The sequence below is a fragment of the Ptychodera flava genome, chromosome 3 (assembly GCF_041260155.1).
Source record: "Ptychodera flava strain L36383 chromosome 3, AS_Pfla_20210202, whole genome shotgun sequence".
NCBI lineage: Eukaryota > Metazoa > Hemichordata > Enteropneusta > Ptychoderidae > Ptychodera > Ptychodera flava.
This window is the reverse complement of record NC_091930.1, coordinates 17,135,718-17,154,197: the sequence shown is the minus strand read 5'-3', so window position 1 is coordinate 17,154,197 and position 18,480 is coordinate 17,135,718. Positions and strand designations below refer to the sequence as shown.

The 18,480-nt window shown below is 40.9% G+C and overlaps 1 protein-coding gene across 4 annotated transcripts; it reads right to left on the bottom strand.

Moving 5' to 3' along the window:
- Nucleotides 1–992: 992 nt before the first annotated feature.
- LOC139129649 (kin of IRRE-like protein 3) lies at nt 993–18,104 on the bottom strand. 4 transcript variants are annotated; one of them, XM_070695315.1, is made up of 12 exons: nt 17,843–18,104; nt 14,749–14,852; nt 10,436–10,601; nt 9,689–9,843; nt 8,981–9,158; nt 8,415–8,569; nt 7,771–7,989; nt 6,492–6,635; nt 5,492–5,791; nt 4,997–5,275; nt 4,686–4,835; nt 993–4,210 (listed from the first exon to the last, which is right to left on the bottom strand). In XM_070695315.1, exons 2-12 carry the CDS (start codon nt 14,819–14,821, stop codon nt 3,066–3,068), a joined length of 2,964 nt encoding a protein of 987 aa, XP_070551416.1. In that variant the 5' UTR covers nt 14,822–14,852; nt 17,843–18,104; the 3' UTR covers nt 993–3,065. The 4 variants fall into 4 exon arrangements, with proteins under 4 accessions (XP_070551416.1, XP_070551418.1, XP_070551417.1 ...); XM_070695317.1 differs by lacking the exon at nt 5,492–5,791; XM_070695316.1 differs by lacking the exon at nt 7,771–7,989.
- Between the last annotated feature and the right edge of the window lie 376 nt (nt 18,105–18,480).

Genomic DNA, 18,480 nt, shown 5'->3' with positions numbered 1-18,480 from the left:
CAGATGCTCGTTAGCTTGGTAGTCTGCTAAATCAATCGATTTTCGGCTCGATCTATCGATCCCGTACTCGATCTGCGCGCCACTGCAATCTAGAAACTGCTCCATTTAGGCACGGTCCGGACCGTGATTTAGGTTGCAGTGGCGCACAGATCGAGAGTAGGGGGATCGATAGATCGAGCCGAAAATCGATCGATTTAGCAGACTACCAAGCTAACGAGCGCCTGTGAATAGTGTAAGGTCAATTTGTGCGGAAATACTAGCTATAGCAAAATAACAAGCAATAGGCAAGGTTCAGTCGCGCGATGTCGATGCCACGTGTGGATGTGGTGTGTCCACATGTGACGATTTGAGCGTTTTGGCACGAATGACCCCGTGACCTAAGCTTTATTTCCCACAATTCATTGCAAACACGGCCTTCGTTTGGAAGTAGTGGTTCGGGTATTCTTTGTATGCCGCCGTCTCGTCGTCCCTGTAGTTTGTTCACAGTCTCTCCACGCAAGTCTCTCCACACACCGGTGTACGTGTGTATGGAGGGACTGTGAGTTTGTTTGTTTCAAAATGTGAACTCGGTCATGGCCATGTACCAATGATACAAAGGTTGGAAACAGAGATCGGCGCCGTAACAGTCATCATGGGGTCGGTTACCACGGCCCGGTCAAATCACAAATCACAAAGTTGTATTTCTACGTCACGTTACGTCATGACTGCAGCCGAAATAGACAAACATCATTATGCAGTTAATTTTGACTGGCGTCGACATCATTCATCTGTTCAAAATGAAGCTCTGTTAACCAAATAACTTTAATCCTTTGTTATGATAATCGACTTCTACTTGGTGTCTGAAAGAAATACGTCATGACGTCTGATTTCCACCAAGTAGATTTTCTTGAGGAGAGACTGTGCAAACATACTATATATTTATGTCAGGTGTTGATGAATTCTGTCGTGGAGTCATAAACGAAATGATACATGAAATTCTCTCAAGATTTTCAAAAAAATGTGATATTTATTACATATGTATTCATTGGTTTTTACCATCTCTACTCATAATAATTAAATATATATATTTATCAGTCATGGAATTGAAACGAATCCATTTCAGTAAAGTAGGTATTTAACTGAGACTCAAAAGGGCGGTTTTTATATTGAGTTGATAATACTGCCTGTTTGGGAGATATCAAGGTAAAACTCGCCTGTGTTTCAGAAAATGAAAGTCCTCCACAGTAATTTCATTTTGACCCTTTAAGCTAGTCATTAAAAACTGACAATAACATGAAAGCACGAACCCCAGCGTTTTTCCGTAAACGAAGTTTTGTGAATCTTAGGCACTCTCGAAATTCTCCACACAACAAAACGCATATTGGCGCCATTTTCTTGATGACTGTAGTTCAATAGTTTTCCCCTGAGAAAAATATGGACAAAATTATTCTAGCTATTTTGACTTTCATTTTCGAGGCCGTGGTTGTCTGAACTATCATGGAAAATTACACTGTATTTACACGGGAGGGGAACCAATTTATTAGATGGAAAGTTATAAATGATACGAAACCCTTTGGCGGGAAAATTTGAAGTTTTTCAGGCACTATTTACGTATTCTGACTTCGTTCACGGAGAAAGAAAATGGCGTCGAGATCTGGCACAACATTACAACATTTTTCAAAAAATACTTTTGCCAGTGCGTGCCTAAATTTTCTTGATATCGTCTGATACATGTTTGTATGACTTGAAAATGACATATTTTTGGCGGGCTTCTGTCCTGATTTTGGTCTTCATTATTATATGGACACTGATTAACGAAAAAAAAATAACATCACACGTGTGTCAAACTACATCTTATTGTCATAATTTTAAATTTCAATAAATCGGTGCTACAGATTAGGTTTTTGACGCGGGGTTTTTCGTATCTAAAGCTTCTTGAATAGTTCAAATTGTTTATAAAATATTCATTTCTTGACAAGTATAAAAAATATAGAAAGATAGTAGTGCATTGGTACGATACTGTAATGTTTTGAGTTGGCACTAAGCATTTTTTATAGAAATGCAAAATTATAAAATGTCGGGTATTTTAAACTCACACCAACATACAAAGGCATTTGCTGTACTTGTAGGCACATTAAGTCGGCGGGTGGACTGGCAAGCTCGCCAACTGATTTTGCCCTGACTTTTGAATTCGGACACCTCTTTCGGTATGCTTCCGGAAAGAGCCGACTGCTTCGTCTTTCAACGTCAACTCTCAAGGATTGGGTCAACACAATTAGCAAGACTTTGTCATCGGCTAAAATCATCTACTTTTCCGGCGACAAAATGACAATGATTCATGACATAAGCAGTGAATTTTGCCATTAACTTTCATCATATGTTACACGACGTGTTCGATATTGAAAAAGTTATCACCATCGAACACAATCTACGTTAAGTATTTTCACGGTGCGCATGTGCACCGTTGGCCGAGTTTATGCAGGTGATAAGAACCGATGTGGTTTAAACTGTTCAAATTCTTTATAATTATGTACATTTTATCCACATCATTTGAAAAGTTCGCCCAAATTTTACAAATACACACACCACTGTAAGACAGACGCTACCGCTATATACATATTTAACAATGTACACAACAAACGATCACAATATACTACAGTACTTAATGTCAATGTTCTGTTCACAAGGGGACAGCGCCATCACAGCGACGAAATATTTACAAGGAGATCACAAACTCAGCAAAGAAAAGGATGTTCTCTCGCGTGAACAACCACGGACACGAGACAAAAGCCAGCGAAGACGATGTTCATTCTGGGCTGGCAACAAATATTTCAAAAACGTATGTTCCGAGCAGAAAACAATTTGTCGTGTACAAATCGCACAAAATCAGAACAGCAAAATTAAATGGCGGACTAGGCATTTTCCTGCTGAATCGATGAAATCGTCCTGTGACAAAGAAATAAAGTTTTCGACACAGTTTCTTTGGATGTGTTCACAGTTACAAAAAAGTCATTGCTTCTGTTGCCAAACCAAGAAGCAAACTTCGAAGTTCATGCGATACACAAACGCAAGATGCAACATGATGTTTACTCGTCTCTTGGAGACCTCTCCCTGTCTCGCGAGCGACTGTGCCTGTGTTTGTCACGTGATTTCTCGCGCCGCTCCCTGTGACCCCTGCGAGACCTCCTCTCTTCTCGTTCGTCGTCAACTTCCGTGGTGGCCACATCCGACTCTTCCGTCTTCCGTAGTTTCATCTCGAGCTGGTGTCTGTCCAGGCTGGAACTGATCGGCGGTAAATTCTTCGGGTGCCTCAGCCCGACGTCGCTGTCTTCGCTGTGGTCTGGGCGTGCCGGGGCGCTTTCTGCCAGCCTGTTTCTGTGATGGCTTGATCTTGGTCGGTGGCGACGTTCACGTCTTTCGCCTTCTTCTGCGTCGTCCCTCGAACGTCGACTACGACTGCGGTGTCGCCGCTCAGAGGAGTCCCTGTGTCGACGCTCTGACGACGTTCTGTGCGGGCGACGTTCTCTCGGAGTGGCTTCACGACTGCCGGCCGTTTCATCGTCCAGCGATCGACGACGGCGATGCTTGCGTTCGGAGGACTTTCGAGGTCTGTAACTCTCCGGGGTTGGCGACCGAGGTCGCTCTCCATCCTCTTCCGGTGCGGGATCGAATTCGCGCCGACTTCTGGAAGGTGACTTGGACGGTGTTGGCCTTGGTGTTGGTTTTTTGTCTGTTGATTTTGGTGTCTCCGCTGGCACCTCGTAATCCTGGTTTTGCCCCACAGAGCCGCCGTCGCTAATGGAGCGTTCCTTCTCTTCGTGTCTGTTGTCCCGTACGTCCTCAACGCTGTCTACCACGAAGTGGTCAAGCACACGCGGTTTGTCGCCATATTTGCGCGCATTGATTTCCTGCAGTTCCTGCGGCCCAATGATATTGTGGCGCTTTTTCTTCTTCTTGTGTTTGCGCCGGCGCCGTGTACTCGAGTGCATTGGCTGGTCTCGGCGAAGCTCAATGTCAGCGGTTCCCGGTCGTGCTCCAACGGGGGTGTGGCTCCTAACTGGAGGCAGCAAATTGGCTTTGCCGTACGGAATCTCTTGCTCCACGTGGTATCCTTGGTTGGCATAACCATTGTTACTGAGACCGTTTTGTAATGGCGCAACTGCTGGGTTTCCGCTTCCGACCGGACTCTGCGCAACCTCGGCCGTGTCTTCTTCAATGATTTGTTCGTCGGCTGCAGATGGTAAAGAGAGTCACGACAGAAGTTATGCTTTGTGTTTAAAGTTGGGAAAAGTGAAAAGACAACTAGATAAGATCTACCTTTCTCTGTACATCTGTATTTTATCTCCATCTCAATTTCTATAAGACTTCAACACATAGACTTACAAATGCCAACATGAATGTATGCTTACATAAGACAAGTACACAGATACATGAAACATCCATCCATACATGCAACCATGCAACCACCCGCCTATATTCTCCATCCATCCATTAATCCACCCACCCACTTACCCACCCATCCATCCATCCATACAGCCACATGCATGCAAGTGTACAGGCATTCATATACGCATCATTTTTAAAAAAGATTTTGAAATGACGAAATTAAAAAACATTAGGAAAAGGGATTATCTCTTTCTGAACACCATAAAGTCACTCCCATAGCCATCTTTGCACTGATAACAGAGAAAATCATTTTAACTTACGTTGAGGTTCTTTTTCTTTTCTCTTTTTCCACCAGAGACAATAGAACAACACCAGTGACACGATAATGACGACAAGCACTACAATTACTATGGAAATAACAATGACCAGCGACATTGAGTCTGACGACGTCGAGCTATCATTTCCGGGGTCTGCAAAAAAGAAAACCGATTTCAAATAAAATACATTAGTATATAATACCAATACCTCGTCATATGTGAAATTGTATCAAAATGGTACAGATTAACATCACAACACGTAGAGGTGACTCCAATTACATCATGTACTACCTTAGATATGCAATTTTCCTTACCAATTATACCTATAGTTGCAGTCGCCGATTCGGTAAAGTTGGCAGTAGTCACTGTACATTTGACCTCCGATTCGTCCATCGCCTTTGTGACGTTTGGCAGATACAGCTGGCTTCCGTTTACTCGGAACCTGTCGTCTGCGCTGTCGATTTCTTGATCATCAAAATACCACATGTACCCTGTGATTTGATGCTCAGTCTCTGCCTCGCACTCGAAGCTGCCGTCTTCTCCAGTGTTGGCGATCAACACGTCTGGGTTGATTTGAACTGTAAGTTCATTCACTGTGAAAGAGGGAGGCAAATACATTGACACACAGGCTATGGATGTCATAAAAGCTCATGAAATTAGTATCTATTAGTACTCACGTTAGTCTGTTTTTAGCTTAAGTAAGTATTCTATTTTACATTTGCATTAATATTTTTATAATACTCATTGCTACTGTTTACTTTTAAAGTTTAAGCCAAGCTCATGCTTTTCAACTTTACCGAATCGCTTACTTTTGATATCGAAAGGCGGAAATTGACAAGTCAGTGCTTGAGTATACGACGGGTGCGTAGAAGTGCAGGTGTACAGCGCCCCCTGGAGGTCGGCGCTCAGAACCAAACTCAGGTGAATCCTTCTTTCCTCGTCAGTATTGACGTACGATGGTTCTACATCGACGCCGTCTTTACTGAACTGCAGGTTAACATCCGAGTTACCGCCACTCGAGATACATGATAACACAACAGAATCGCCGTAAAATAGCTTTTGTGTGGAAATTTCACATAGTGGGGCTTGCGAGACGACAGTCACCAAACCTAGGTAAACGATACACTTCGTAATGTCAACTTGTATTTCAATCATGGAAGTTCTGCTTGCAAACCATGTACAATAACATTATAAGAAAATCAAAGTATAATGCATGAAAGGTGCGCTACAAATTCCTACGATAAAAGGAATAGAAAGACTAGAGGAAGACTTACAGATATTGATAGACACGAGTTACAGTGATTCAATATTTGCATAATCTCTCTCTCTCTCTCTCTCTCTCTCTCTCTCTCTCTCTCTCTCTCTCTCAATATTGCCACTGACAGTTGAAAAATAGCAAAATAGAAATTCCTACTTGCATCTCTAGACATTACAATATGATACATTAATTGTGCCTAAGATCAGACTCTGCCTGTACAAAATAATGGGTGTGTTAACATCTGAATAGTTGAGGGAGAGTGTACTCCGACGTAAGGCCTCGCCAAATGTCCTTCATTTTAATTCCAAAGAACAGAAATTTGTCTGTATCAGCAGAGCTTAACAATTAGATGACCATGTATGTGTTTCTGTCAATATTTTGTAATTTTAGTCACGATTAGAGAAAAATACATGTTTGAAGTGAGTTCATGATAACATCGACAAGATAAGTACAAACAATATATATTTTTGTAACGATTTCAGTGATTGGTTATCGACACGATTGCTGACAAGCTTTGCCTCTTGTATGCCTTATTGGAAGAGTTCACTTACCTTCTGTTGTCGATTCAGATGTCGTCTGACGTTGTTCCTGGGTTGTTGGTTGAACAGTGATTTCTGACTTGGTAGTCCTAGCCACTGTCGTTATTCTCCGAATAGTTGTTGCTTGTTTGGTTGTGGCAGGTTTGGTCGTAGCAGCTGTAAACAATAACCATTGTCGCAAACAGTTCGTTAGATTTGTAGTTCGTGTAGCTTGTTGAAACCACCAATCATCACCTCCGTCTTAAACGTGTACAATATCTACATACTGTCACTCATCGAATGAAAATATTGACAAACTATCATGTCTCTTCCAGCTCCCGATTTTCTTTCTCTGTCTTTGTCTCTCTCTGCTTCTCTCTCTGTCTTACCAAATCATTCGTCCTTCTCTTTCCAAGATTTGACACTCATTACACTGTCTTTCTATATGTATTTCTCACTTGCTCTCCCTCTCTCCCATTCCTGTATGTATGTATGTATGTATGTATGTATGTATGTATGTATGTATGTATGTATGTATGTATGTATGTATGTATGTATGTATGTATGTATGTATGTATGTATGTATGGATGGATGGATGGATGGATGGATGGATGGATGGATGGATGGATGGATGGATGGATGGATGGATGGATGCCTCTCTCTCTCTCCCCCCCTCTCACAGTACAAGAGATTTCCCATAATACATCATGATTTGTACCAACGTAGATTCCCCTGTGAAGTCAACCATGTCTCCTATGTGTAGACAAATTCCTGGACTAGTTGTAAAAATTCTGAAAACGTACTTTTAGAAACACCATTCTCCTCAAGTCCAATTTTAAAGGATTAAGAAAATTGTGCTTGATTGAGAGAAGAGAAAGGATTTTTGTAAATTTTCCACTGATTGTGTCCTCAGCCATACAGAATAAAGGGATGAAAAGTAGGGAGACTAGTTGCACCTGCTTTATGAAACAAAAGGATATTGATTTTGTCCAAATAGAAAAGACAAAAGAAATTTACATGCTAACTTTTTTCAGAGAATGACCCCTTCAGTTAGTCATAACTTGCTTCCCAAAACTGTGACATTTGTAGTACCTGCAGAATGTGACTTTTATGGTTATTTAATGGTTTCTTTGAAATTTATACTGCAATATTTCAACGTACTTTTAATAAATATAATTAATCAATTATCGTGAGACTTCACATTATTGCTTTTATACAAAACTGAAAAAGTTGTAAGAAAGCTAACGTCGTTGGTACAAATCAAACGGCATTGTGGGTAATTTATTGTACTGTGCCTCTCCCCCAACTTACCAATGCCTGTTGCTAAGGGTTGGGTTGGAACTGCCACCGGTGTCGTAACAACTTTGGCAGAGCCTGGGGACGTGGCTGCAGCAGTGATGGTCACAGCATTGGTTGTGGGGGCAAGTGTGCTTGCAGCATGTGTGGTAGCATGAGTAGTAGCAGCAACAGTGGTAGCAAGGGTGGTAGCCAGGGTAGTAGCGAAGGTTGTGGTGGGTAGTGTTGTGGTAACTACAGGAGAACATCACAACAAGCTCAGTGAGGTGCAGGACACTACATGTAGCCTACTAGCCTTCTACAAGGTTGCCACTTTTTGGAACTATGCTACTAATGTATCTGTGGCAATGAAACGAATTTCTAGCAACTACTCTACCGTGCTGTGTAAGATAATGTCAGCGTCGAAGAAAAGGAAAACGGTGATTGCCGGGGGTGATTGTCCTATTGATGGAACATGTGATTGTGTTCAGGCATATCTTTCACGCTATACTCTCTGGTGCAGACAGCATCACGTGCGGGCGCTCTGCGACCTCCAACATCTTGCTGAGAGGTTAAAGAGCGTGCGCGTACGATTCAAACCTTCTGAGTTCCGAAGACACAAGTGTTAGCGTTGGGATATTATAATGCCGGTTGTCCCTACATAAATATAATTATCTTACCTGGCGAGACAGTGAGCTCTGCTTCGTCGGAGGCGATGGATGTGATACTTCCCTGTTCGCTGACAAAACACGTGTAGGTACCGCTGTCGTCAGGTACCGCCGCTGTTATCTGAAGATTGTATACCCCTGCGCTCTGGTCCCCTACGATTGAATACCTGCAGGAAGATCAATAGAAAGATGAACTACTGCGTTCGTATTATGCAAAAGGTATTATGGGTGTATGGATGGTTCGACATCAGGCACTTTCGGTCCCTTTGCTTGTATGTCATAGGACAAAACGACATGTGACTTCTCAGAAAAAAATGTTGTCAATACGACAACTTGCAATTATATTTGGAGCCTTCATAGCTTCGAGTAGCGACCAAAACTTCATATTAACAATGATTTCTTTCATGATCATCAGACATTTAATATTTTACTCCTTAACAGTTGTAACTCTGAAGATGCAGTGTCGGCAAATTTAGCCATGTTGCCGGCAATTTTTCAGGAAAAAAACATGTCAGGAGAATTGAAAAAGACAACAGACAGTTTCAGAGACCATGAGACAGCGAACATGAAGTACATACCTTGTCGCTAGCGAGGGATCATTTACTAAAGTTTCGCTGGTGATCTGGCCAACTCCTGTTTTCAGCCAGGCTAAATCGCCAACCTTGTCGTTGACGGCGCACTCCAGCACAACCGTGTCGCCCTCCTTCGCGGTAGTGTCCACTGGCGTCGTCTGAAAGCTCTGCTGGGGCGGGGTTGCTTTAAGGTTGAAAGAAGGTTTATGAAAAATTTAATACTAGTCATACATAAGACTAGTCATATATAATAGTTTGAAATTTCCCAATGTGTTCTTTCAAGGGGCAGTAGCTGGGACTTTTAAAGGTTTTTATCCCTATTGTGTGTTTTTTGTCAATTGCAGTTTCTTGCCCCACTCCCCAACGAATGTTGAAACACCTACTATTTGTTGTCTACACATGTAAATAATTGTTATTGTTTACATTTGAATTAAAGGCTGTACCAGAATTGACGTGACCCAATAAAAATACAGTTTACGCATGTACAGGTTGAGTTGATAAGGTACATACTATGTACATGTATCTCAAAATGCTTTTTGGAGCCGAATAAGAAACATTCACAACATTTCAGCGATTGCCCTTAAAATAATTTTAAGAAAGTGAAAATTGTAGGTGGCAGTTAAACATAGCGCGCACTGCATACTAAAAGTGTTTCATTGTTAATCTGTGTCGATACTTTCACAATTATATTCCATTTGAAAGAAATTGGCTTACTTGTATCCACAGTAAGCTGAGCTCCAGGCGACGCTGTAGCTGAGTTGCCTCCCCCTTGTCCAAGAATACAGAAGAAACTGCCCGCGTCGGCGACTTCTACGTCAGTAATCGTCAGGAAGTACTCTCCCACAGACTGATCACCTGTGATTGAATACCTGTAATGCACAGAGCAACAAGCTGAGTCAGGACTGTGTTTGAGTTATGCCTGAGTATAACTTAACTGAGATAACTTGTAACAATTATATCAAACAGTGGTGAGAGAAAAAGAGAGCTTATGTGTACTATGAAACACTCCCCCGGCTAACTTTCAGTACAGTCCCATAGAATTTGTCCCTCTCTCTCTCTCTCTCTCTCTCTCTCTCTCTCTCTCTCTCTCTCTCTCTCTCTCTCTCTCTCTCTCTCTCTCTCTCTCTTTTGATTATTTTTAGAATTTAATGATCATGGATGTTCCATAGCACATGCATATTTAGGAATTTAAAATACACTGTATTTCGAAAATGCACTTTTACAGGAAATTTTTTTTGCTTTCAATCACATCTCAAACTCGCAAGTTATTTAATGTAATTTACTTTAATTTTATCCCTTTTTTATTTTATTTTAGACAATTTATCTTATTAGAAAATCATACTTATGTGACCCATCTTTTTTGTATTTATAAGGTTTTTATTTGAGTCACATAAATGGAAATACAGTCGCATTATTCATTACCGTCAGAAGTATCAAAAAAGACCCCCCCCCCCATCTTACCTGTCGGCGTTGAGAGTGACTACTGTGTCCTGGCTGACCATTCGGCCACTCTTGATCCACATTAGTATACCGGTTTTGTCGCTGGAGGCGCACTCCAGCGTCACCGTTGCCCCAACGAACGTTGTCGTGTCGGAGGGTCTGATGTCAAACGTCTGCTGTGCCTTGGCTAAAAGAAATGGTAAAATAGACTTATGACTGACACGCACGTGAGCATGAACAATATTGACACGATATTTTTTTACCAGTTATGATTTAACCGTACATCTGAGGAGAGATGTTCAAGTTGGTCACGTGCGATACTCATGTTGCCTTCACGACGAACAGTTACTCAAAGAGTCTGCAGTTTTCGACAACAGTTATGTTTACCATGGAGGTGAAATCTTCATGCTAGTAAGCACAACAATACGTAGTCGTGCTCGACAAAAACATGTGGCCCCGTCTTCGGTTCACACAAAAATACAACAAAAACGTGACCATGAATAAAATGTGTATTGTGATTAGCCTTCAGTGCCGCGGTGACCTTTGTAACCGGGCTGAATACTAATTCCTAGAATCATGGTTCTCATCGCCATGGAGACCAGCCAGACAACAATTACAAGACCTTAACCCTCTCCTGTTTAAGATAGAGGAACACATCTCCCAGCAACCCGAAGTGAAAAACCTCTCCTCTAAACTAATCGCACAGATTTATTGCCTGATATTTATGTTTCTGTATCTTCTATTCCGACAAAATGACGAAGATGATGATGTTATGGACTCTACGGCGGAACCTGCCAAACTTCCACTAAGCCTTTGAGTGCCAAAGTCTATTTTGTCCCCTTTATAAAATAAATCCCAGGAAATTTTTCTCAGATTTTTGCCAAAATTTTGAGAAAAAACTCTAGTAAATCTGTAGTAAAAAATGTTGTGTCCATTTGGTCCAAAATTATCAAAAATTACAGTAAATCATAAAAATTTGTAAAATGTTGCATTAAAATTTTGGCGGGAGAAAATTACAGCGCTGAAAGGGTTACGCTGGTCAAATTGAAGTCAAATTTGTCTTTGTGGTAGAGTGTGCCTTCTATGATTACCAACTTCTCCCCATAGTCAACGCTGCTTCCCATTCATAGCCTTCGGATATTTCAAAGTACACAAAAGTCTAATTCTCACTGATTTATTATAGTTATATTATGACTTATCTGTATGATAGTAACATTTTGTATCGTATTTTTGAATCTTGACAGACGGAGAATTTACGTGGATCGTTGGGACGAAAACTATCCACTTGTTTCACGTGACCTCACCATTGCCAGCATAAGTCTATCAGCTTCGCTTCCTGAAAGTCACGCGCCAATCTCTTTTGGAGCAATGCCTACTTTTCAAAAAAATATCGACCGTTAGTGATTAAGGACCCACGGTTACGTCACATCAACAATGGGTTCTCCAGGCCGGGGAATTGCAAGGTAATGAGCTTTGGAAGACGTAACACGTCGACCATTTTAAGGGTCGCTAGTCTGTTATTACCTAATCTATACACAGACTGACTGAAATTCACTTCATCTTCGACGGTTGTGTGTTTCGCAAACAATTCCCAAATGCAGGGCCAAAACTCTAGACGTTCGTCATCTGCCTCTGATATGAAGCAAAACTATACAACAGCCACCGGAACATTCTGAATTGATTCAACAAAACTGCGAAACGACTTCATTCTTTATCTGTACATTTGATGAGCGCTAAAAACCAACACGCGTCAATAAACACTTAAAATCTTGATCACACCTAGGCATAGTTTTACTGGAAACACAAACATTTGGAGAGAAGCTGTGAAAACATTTCGATTCGGGAGTTCAAACTGTAATTGCAACTGCCAAGCTAATGGTAAATTTATACACTTCTTTGCCATGGGTTGTACAAGAAGCACTGCCCTACAAAGTTGATAATATTGTACACGTGATTCCAACACGGTTCATCTTTCTCGACACAACGTACACAAAAATGGCACCTGATCGACCGGCAGACACACAAATACCTTTCCATTGGCAATTAGCCTCAAGACAATAGCGAAGTAATTGGACCTGAAATCGAGAACGAAACTCACAGCCTTACATCCCCTGTCATGGGCGGTGGATAGCGCCCTCTCACGACCAAAGTTAGCCACATAATGAGCAATGGGCTAAGTAGATTATTAAGTAATATTCTATTCTATTCTTTACCAGTAGAAGGGGTTACTTTAATCTATTCCAAGTTAGTAATCATCTCTGCATAATCCGGATTAAGCTCTAAGTGTCTACTTTCTAATTTGTTCTTTAATGAGTCGTAAATTAATTTGCCATAATATCCATTCATGTCATAATTTATTTACTAACCTACTAGTATCTGTAACTCATTACGTAGTAAAATGGCCATAGATGTTGTGTATCGAATTTTCAAGGATTATTTTTATCTGCTATGCAGAATTGATTTCATGAGCACTAGGTACTTGCATCGTCCAAGCAAAACACGTAGCGGCGATCCATCTTGATTGAATAGTGATGGATTAATGGTGTCAGAGGAGAGAAAATTATACGAGATTTCAACTCTGTTGATTAAAACGGACAGCCGAAGCACAGTTCACGTTGCTGTTTTTTTTGCGCAGATGTGTCTATAAAATCAGTCAGCGTAGATAAGTGTGACGTCACACAACTAGTCGTTCTGTAACGTGTGGACTGAACTGTCCACAGCAGGACAACTCCGTGTTGCACCACGGTGAAAATATTCGGCTCCGAGCGAAACAGCAAAACATCCAAGCTGTCGTCAGGATGGTGGCTTAACAGGACATTCAAATCGCTTTACAGCACCGTTCTTAAGATTTAGAATAATCGCAGCGTTACAAGCTTATTTGTTTTGCAGAGCGGTGTTTGTAATGCCACTCGACCTTTCACCTTTGCAAACAAATCTTTTTGTCCGCTCCACTTTTGCTTTCTTCCCCGAGGATAACACGATTATAGCCCCCTTCTGCGCATGATTGAAGAGATCTTTGATCTTCGCGTGGATTCGACGAGGTCACATTTTGTCGTACTTTTAGTAGGTGCAACCATTTGTAATGGTGTCGTCACAACGTAAGTGGCTCGAACAGCGTTCCCGATAATATCCCCTCTAGAAGATTGCTTGACAACAAAATTACATAGATTTTATTTTATCTCGAGTTAACAACAATAGCTAAATACGTGAAAAGAAGGCATTATATCCTAAAAATCAACACTCTGAAAAGTGTGTGTGTTAATCACGCGCCAGATTTGTTGTTCATGTAAATATTCGTGTTTTTTTTTAAAAAGGTCGTCTGGTTGAATTTTCAGGCGTGTCTGTTTGCGCAGTCTCAGAGTGGGCACCCATCCGTGTAAAATCGTTTCAATAGTTTACTCTCAAGAAGAACGACAATTTTTGTAATATTGCAACGTACAGCAGGGTCGTTAAAATGGCGATCATCATCTCGTTAACGTTTCTCGTTCCGAAGAACTTTAAAATTTTAAGCCCAAAAATATTTCCATTCACTGGAAAATGAGATTTTGTGATTACTACCTGTAGGATTTTTTGGATTCATTTCAAGGCAATACGGGATTCAGCGAAAATAATGACACCAGATACGTGAAAACATAGCCAATTTTACTTCGACAGACGTGGCTCTCAGAAGAGACGCGACTTTTAATATGTGGGCGGCTTAAGACCATCGACAGTGTAGCTCTCTCCAAACAATGGCTGGTTATCAGGGCGATAAAAATGAAAGTCGTTCAGTATTGAGCTGCCGTGGTCGTAAACAGCGATAAAGATCTAGAAGAGTGCTACCTGGCTAAGATGACAACACCCGTGTCAAAGGTCACTGGACCTGTCGAATTAACCTTTGGTGGCGTATGCAACACCAAAACATAGTAAATTTAAGAGACTCATGTCTCAAAAGTAATTAATCACAGATTGCATAAAAGGTTGGTGTTTGTGAGAGTTGAAAGTTGTTTCACAATTATGACCACGCATTGGTGAAGATTTTGACATGTTTGTGTGGAGTGTGTCGCGTCTTCGTGTTGTGACCCATCTTGTAACTGGTGACGCAAAAAAGCTACATTTAAGCTCGAAGCAGAAGATTTGATATAAAAAATAATGTAACAGAGTTGATTTGAAAACTGTCCAACATCGCATAATCCAGATTCATTTCTGCTTGTTCTCGAAATTCTTGAGTGTAATTACTGACGTCATAGGGCACTATCCGATAAATTCTTGTGTGTGTTTAAACTGTAGACCTCCCTGCTTCTCTTTTTTTTAAAATTAAATCTTATCGAAGACGTGAGAGCTTCAGCACTTACCTCCAGTTATGACCAACAAACAGGTCACCAGGAAAATCGATATGTGATTGGTCCTGCGAGAAGACGCCATCATTGTTATTCCACCACCTCGTAAGTTCTGCACCCTGTCGATAAAATGCACAAAATATAATTGAAATGTCCCCTAGGAGTTACCAGTAACCGGGGTGTCTGGATCGAAACGCGCGGCTTGCTAGACGCGGCTAGACCAATCTTCATGGTACTGTTGTTTGCGTCTGATCGGGGGGCATACACGTCTCATTCAATTTGAAGATTTCGCTTACAATATTATTCATATTATCGAACCGAGTAATTGTAAGCACTGGAAAAAATTCAATATTTTATGCATAATTGAAATACGAGCATTGACTCAATAACTCACGAAAGAAAATTAGTCGCAATTACTTCCACGCGTTGTGGAATTCAATGTGTACTGTGATTACTTCTATGTATCCCTGTAGACGTTTGGCTAATGCGTAAAGGAGCTTCCACATACAGCTAGCCAAGATTTCTGGGCAACTGCAGGAATCATTATTTTAATAGGTTGATGCAAGTTTTGGAAATACAAAGAGCAGTGACGTATTGCAGTGTGTCGTATGGTGTTTGAAGAAACATGACAGAGATCGATGAAATGTGGTTGCAATCTAGGCGTGGTGGCTTAAGAGCGACAGTCCCACTTCCAGGAATTTGTTTTAATTGTCTGAAACTGAAAATGAATAAATGAAACTGAATTGTAAATAAAAAAAACATGAATTTGAATTGGGAATAAAAACTATTTTGTTAGTCATTATTGCTTCATAGGGACGATTTTGAAGCACTCAAAACGTTACGTTTTAATGATATGCAGGACTGCTTTAGTTTTGAAAGGTAAACATAGAAGAGATCAGTGCTTTTGACAATCTCCCTGTCATTCAGAACACACTATGTTCCTAATGTTGCATCTCAGTGAATGGCAGCTAATACTGTATACGCACCAAATTGACAGAAAAGGGTTCACTTCACAAGTGAATGTGCACGCCATGTTGACACAGATGAACGCTGACCTCTGCAACGCACTTGGAAAAAATGGAATTACAATTCTCTGTGTACGTCGAGAAAAACAGCGAAGTGAATCGTCAAGACTCAACATTTTCTTCCCTTTCCAGGAATAATAAATTCATCAGTCTTATTCGAACAGCACTGACAGATGTGTGGTTAAATATATACAGTGTGGTTAAATATATACAAAAAAAAGAAAACGAAGAAATCGATGGATTTATGACCTGCTATAATTTAGCTACACATCCGTGCATAATGTGAAATATTTCTTCGCCTTCTCTTGTGTATGCTTACGATATTTCCCCGCAGGCAAGGAAATATATCTCCGTCAATTTCTCTGTTTTCCATTGCGTGTACGATTCTCCAACATATAAATACTAGCTTCAGATGACGATTTTTATATTAGATAGTCGTTTTGTGTATCATTTCAATATCAGGCTCGAATATTTCTACTCACTTGAACAATGGCAATCGATAGATTACAAAATAAAATTTATTACTGCAGTATTATTTGTCGTTAATAAGTATTAAGGCATATGGTCATTTTTACGGCAAATTTTTGAAAAACGATTTTGCGAATATTTCTACTCACTTGAACAATGGCAATCGATAGATTACAAAATAAAATTTATTACTGCAGTATTATTTGTCGTTAATAAGTATTGAGGCATATGGTCATTTTGACAGCAAAATCTGTGAAAAAAGATTTTGCTTTTCTTGTTGTTTATGATAGTCAACATTGAAAAATGTCGAGTGTTTCTTTATGTCAAAAATGGCAGCCACCTTAATGTTTAAGACACGGATTGCTCCTTTACGTGGGTGAGAATGTATATCGCAACGAGAAATTCATCTGTGCCACTCGGTGAAAATTGTGACTAAGATGGAAATTTTACTGCCTGAATGGAAATCCCTCTATGTCACTTCATGCAGATTATTTAAGCTGATTACGTAGCCACAGAATTTGAACGAACGCATTTATGTTAACGGTTCGACTTTCGTTTTCTAACGATACAATCTGAGATTCTCTCCGGCTTCCATGCCAACAGCGAGTTTATTCGTCATGTCGTACATATTGATTTGTACAGAAGGGAAATTGGTTCGCTCGTCGCCGCTGATCGCGAGAGAGATAAAATCCGTGGTCTGCTTGTGACACGGTTGTGTCTGGCAGCCAAGGAATGTGTTGGTTGCGTTCAACCCTCCACGTTTTCTCGCCCTTTGTTCTCAGACAATGCGGCGATGCCTTTCGAAACCACTTTCAATAGCTCTGCAGTGCACTCTCAGGGTTACGGCACCACGTCAGTACTCACTGCATGTTTCAAGTGTGGGAATATATTCCCGTTCTTTTGAACTCCCCTGAAGTGAAAGCTCAAAATTGGCAGCACCGACTATCAAACACTGCAAACTACCTCATGGTGTAGAGTGTAGTGTACACATTTGTAAGGAACTTGCTGCCTGTTTGTGCCACCTTCGAATGTCAACTGGAACCTTAATTATGTTCTATAAGCAGTGACCCCTATCCATTCACTTGAATCATTCGTTTCACACAGTGTTTGGTGTAAAACCATTTCCATGCGGGAATAACAAATGGTAAACAGTTCTACATTTTCACAAACTGGCGTTTACAACTTGACTATTTGGCGACGGACAATTACGGTCTTTGACAGTGAATACACTTTTTATTAATTAAGAATTAACGACTTAAACGCAAACACTCCACTTTTACCATTAAATTGGTTGAAACGGGCACGTAAATCAACACACTGACGTAAAGAATTATGAAAATATAATTGTGAATCCGTGAGGAAAATCGCGAAACGCTTCAATATGATACAGCCGTCTGAACGGAATGTGGCCGTGTTTCTGTGTTGTGAATGAATAATTTATGCACAGGCAGTTAGTCACCTCGTTACAGCGTCGCTCACCGTGATATCGCGTGCTTCCGAGTTTCATTTCAATCAAAATTAAACTTCCTGCGACACATTATCGTTTGCTAGAGGCCGGTTAAGCTTAACTTAGTTTGGAGTTATTTACGATTGTGTACGCTTAAAGGTGTACTCACCCCGACCAACGACTTCAGGTATTTACATAAGACACTCTCAGCTCGAACGTAAACTTTCACCTTTCCTGTCCCGAAAATCAAAACGTGCTTCCTTGTCGAGACTCCCACTTTCTTGGGATATCCAGATTTTACATATAGCTGATAGAACCGTCGAAAGCAGAAAGCATATCCGACGAGGGGTGGAAATATCTTGCCAATCCTCTCCACTAGCTATCACGTTTGAAAGCGAAGACGTTTGAAACTTTAAGCAGATGACCTCACTGCCACACCCACGCATGCGCGCGAGCAGCCAATCGCGTCTCTTGTCGGGCTAGTCGCCAAGGAGACATTTGTGTTTGTTTACTGGCGCGGTTTAAAAAAACGGGCTACGTCTTGTGAGTCAGAGTACAATGTGTCGTCTGCGTTTAACGACACACCCTCAAGGAAGAGACCGGACAATACTAACCAATCAATCTATGGTAGGGTGGTGAAGGGGTTCGCCCTTCTTAAACAATGACCATCTTCTATTGTTTTTTTTGTGTAGAATGCAGAAATACGATCGAACAATGTGACTCACTGAAAATATAAATGGAACAAAAATAACACGAGGCAGTCTCAATTTAGAAGAGTCAAGAGCAACGTTAAAGATGATTAATGGC